Here is a 3,312-nt window from a genome sequence, read left to right on the forward strand (position 1 = left end):
TTCTCCTGGCTTTCTCCGAGGAAAAAGGCTATTACTGCTGTCTTATCTATGTGAATATTGTTCCTCACAAATGCACTGAACACCCTACGTAAAAAGGACCTGAAAATGAAGTGGCCAAAATTCGGAGAATTTTGTGGGTGGGTGGGGTGGGGTCAACAGGTTCCGATGAGCATCACAATGAAACGTGGACTCTCTTGTGGAAATATCTTGGAACTGCCCGAGTGGTGTACCTAAAAATCTAAGGAGCGTTTTTTTGTAGCTTGCACTGTTGCTATAGGGCACCTATTGTTCGACATGTGCCTTGCACAGCACGCGGTCCATTGCAACGACGCGCTTGAGCTTCACATTCATTCACAGTGTTTTGGAATACGGCGTTTGTGCCCATGTCACCAGCGCTGTACAGGAGCATTTGAAACCAAATAGTTCAGTAATTACATTGACATATCTTAGGGACACAGGCAAATATAAACTTGAATTTGAAATGCATTTCCATGTTCGTAAAATTTTGAGTGCAGGATTGTAAAACAATTACAAATTGAGGAGGCCCAGACCAGTTTTGCGGGGGCCAAGCCCAATGTTGCGGGGGTCAGGCTCAACATTGGGGTGGGGGAGTAGCTCAGTCCAGGGGGGGGGGCAGGTCCCCCAGGGAGATACAAAGTTCCACCCATGTGTGTGATGTGTGGTGTGCGTACGACGCGCTATGGTCGTTTGTTTGATATTGCACTTGTGCTACAATTTTACCTGTGGGAAATCAAACAATATACCATTTGTTGGGAGGATTCGTCAATAACCTGAACATGAACGTAAATATGAATCATGCCACATCAATAGGAAAAACGGAATTAGAAAGACCTTCCAAAAGTGTTAGGAAATGTATCGTTGAACGCCATCTAATATAATATATCAAACAAATAAAGCTCAAATGTAAAATCTGTTCCAAAAGGTCAAAGCATGCCGGACTGGGCCTTACACGGCTCGACTTTAAAGAAGCAGCCTGAATAACAATGATGCACATAAGAGTAATAAGGGAAACAACTTTATCAGCTCAGAAAAGCTCCTCGGAGTACATTTTCTGTCACAAACAAGCACCATTTTCACTTTGACCAGCATCTCGTCGATAGGAACTCGAGAACAGGTTAAAGATCACGAACCGCGTAGATCAGGATTTCAATTTACCCGTCATGCGTTAAAATGCTGTCAACCCATCTAAAACAAAATTTCAGTACCATGCTCAAAACCGTTCAAACTTTATTTCAGAGGGCATTGGGGACCTCTGAGGCTCTCAACGCCAAGTGAAGGTCCGGAACGCCGTATGGCCGGCTAGATTGATTGGATCGATCTCAGGCAGGCTTAGGTCGGAGTGTAGCGGGCGGGTCTTGTCTTCATTTCCGTGCCCTTCATCGAGTAGTCGTGCCCCTTCCAGTGAAACCAGCTGATGACATTTCCGGACCTCTCCGGCGTTGCTCCCCTCATGTACAGGCCATTCAGGTTTGCGAAATGACATGCCTTGTACCACCAACCTCCCTTATGCTTTTGGGCACAGCTGATGAGTTTTTCGTCGTTGTCCCTATCTCTGGTGCTGAACTGGGCTCCGCTTTGGTAAGCCATTGAGTCTCCTGCGTCTCCCGAGAAGCCCGACAGCTGGAGCCGGTACTGGTCCGCCTCGTCCGAGACGCGGAACGAGCCGTACTGGGCGAAGCGACGCCCTCCCTCAAAGTCCTCCAGGTCAACGCGCAGCTGCTGCGGCTCGCGGGCGGTGAGCCGGTGGAGCAGCTCGTTGCCGAGCCAGAACTGGCCGGAGACATTGCCGAAGCCGTCGCGGTAGCTCTGCCAGTCGCGGGAGAAGTCGATCTGCACGGGGTCGTCCTGGCGCCGCTGGAACACGGTCCAGCCGCCGCCGGCCGTCTCCATGTCGCAGTACACTTGCACTGGCGCCTCACCCGGCGCCAGCAGCATCTCGTACTGCCCGCTGGCGCCGGCACCGAGCGACGTCACTTCGGTGCAGTCGCGGATGGCGCAGCGGCCAGCGGGCGTCAGCTGGGCCGACAGGCAGGCGCAGACACCGGCCTCGCACGCGGCGCCCGGGTCCGCCTGCCAGCACTCGGCGGAGCTGAGGCAGCGTTCACCCAGCTCGGCGTGCCCGTCGCGCACGAAGGCCGCTTCCGCCGTGGTGTTGGCCGTGCTGTTGCCGCGGCGCGAGGCCAGCCGGCAGGAGAGCTCGCCGTCTTCGCCGGCCAGCTCGGCGGCGGCGCAGTGGCGGTGGACCAGACACAGGAGGCGGCACCGGCAGGCCGAGCTGGCCGGCCATTGGGCGTACACGGCAGCGGCCGGCGGCGACCAGCCAACCTGAGTCACCCTCCAGAACTGCAGCCTGCTCTCCCTACCGGCGGTGGCCGGCAGCGTATAGACGGCCGACGCTACCGTCATCCAGGCCAGCAACAGCACCAGCAGGGCCGAGCTGGTCTCCAGACGGCCTCCTGTAGATACATCATGACAGTGACCAGGACTGAGGAAGACCCGTGGAATCACTAGGTGCCCTGGCAGCTGCCTGCTTGCCGGAATCCACTTGACACACGTTTGCACAATGCTACCTCGTGCAACCATGCTTCGCGGAAGATGCCTTTTTACTTCATGCACGATACGTAGTTTAGCCTGAAAAAGGCTGCACGCCTTTTAACTGAAAAGCGTCACAGGGGTACGGTAGTCGGTCCAAGATGGGATCCAGGGACATCAGGTCAACGTCGCGTGGCTTGTCCCTATAGGTCAGAGCTGTTTACAGTATCTTGGCAAAAAAATGCCGTACACAATTCGTGTCCATCCGTCGAAGCGGACGATAGATGTAGAACCGCGGTTGAAAAGAACATAAGTCGATTTCTCAGCTATTGTGGAAGGTTCTGCTCGGCACTTAATCGCTTAGCCTCCTGCAAACCCACACAAGTCTAACCTTAGCTCAGTGTGTGCCAATGGTGGCAACAAACATAAGTAGGAAGGAAAGTGCCAGCAATCCCCAAGATGGGAGTGAAATAAATAATGAGATTTAGACTTTACAGGTAGATATTGTAAAAACCGATATCTAGATGACCAGTGCTGATTAGAAGACACCTGACGTTTAGTTAACATCGGGTCAGTCAAGACAGCCCCTGCGGATACAAACTCACCTTTAAATATTGAAATGCAACCAAAAGTAAGCATTCTAAAAAGATCTCGCCCCGCAATTTCAGGGCCTTTTCTTCACATCGGCTTTCCTGACGGGTGTTGGGGGTGGGGGGGTGGGCTGCATTTATGCTGTTGTCAAACGAGCGTTATTGAGGT

The 3,312-nt window shown here is 53.0% G+C and overlaps 1 protein-coding gene across 1 annotated transcript; it reads right to left on the minus strand.

The window, feature by feature from the left end:
• Positions 1-1,350: 1,350 nt before the first annotated feature.
• On the minus strand, positions 1,351-2,427 carry LOC119095774 (techylectin-5B-like). The gene has a single exon (XM_037218628.1). The coding sequence runs from the start codon at positions 2,425-2,427 to the stop codon at positions 1,351-1,353; it is 1,077 nt and encodes a 358-aa protein (XP_037074523.1).
• Positions 2,428-3,312: the final 885 nt, after the last annotated feature.

The sequence above is a fragment of the Pollicipes pollicipes genome, unplaced genomic scaffold (genome assembly GCF_011947565.3).
Source record: "Pollicipes pollicipes isolate AB1234 unplaced genomic scaffold, Ppol_2.1 Scaffold_4219;HRSCAF=4965_pilon_pilon_pilon, whole genome shotgun sequence".
In the NCBI taxonomy this organism is placed as follows: domain Eukaryota; kingdom Metazoa; phylum Arthropoda; class Thecostraca; order Pollicipedomorpha; family Pollicipedidae; genus Pollicipes; species Pollicipes pollicipes.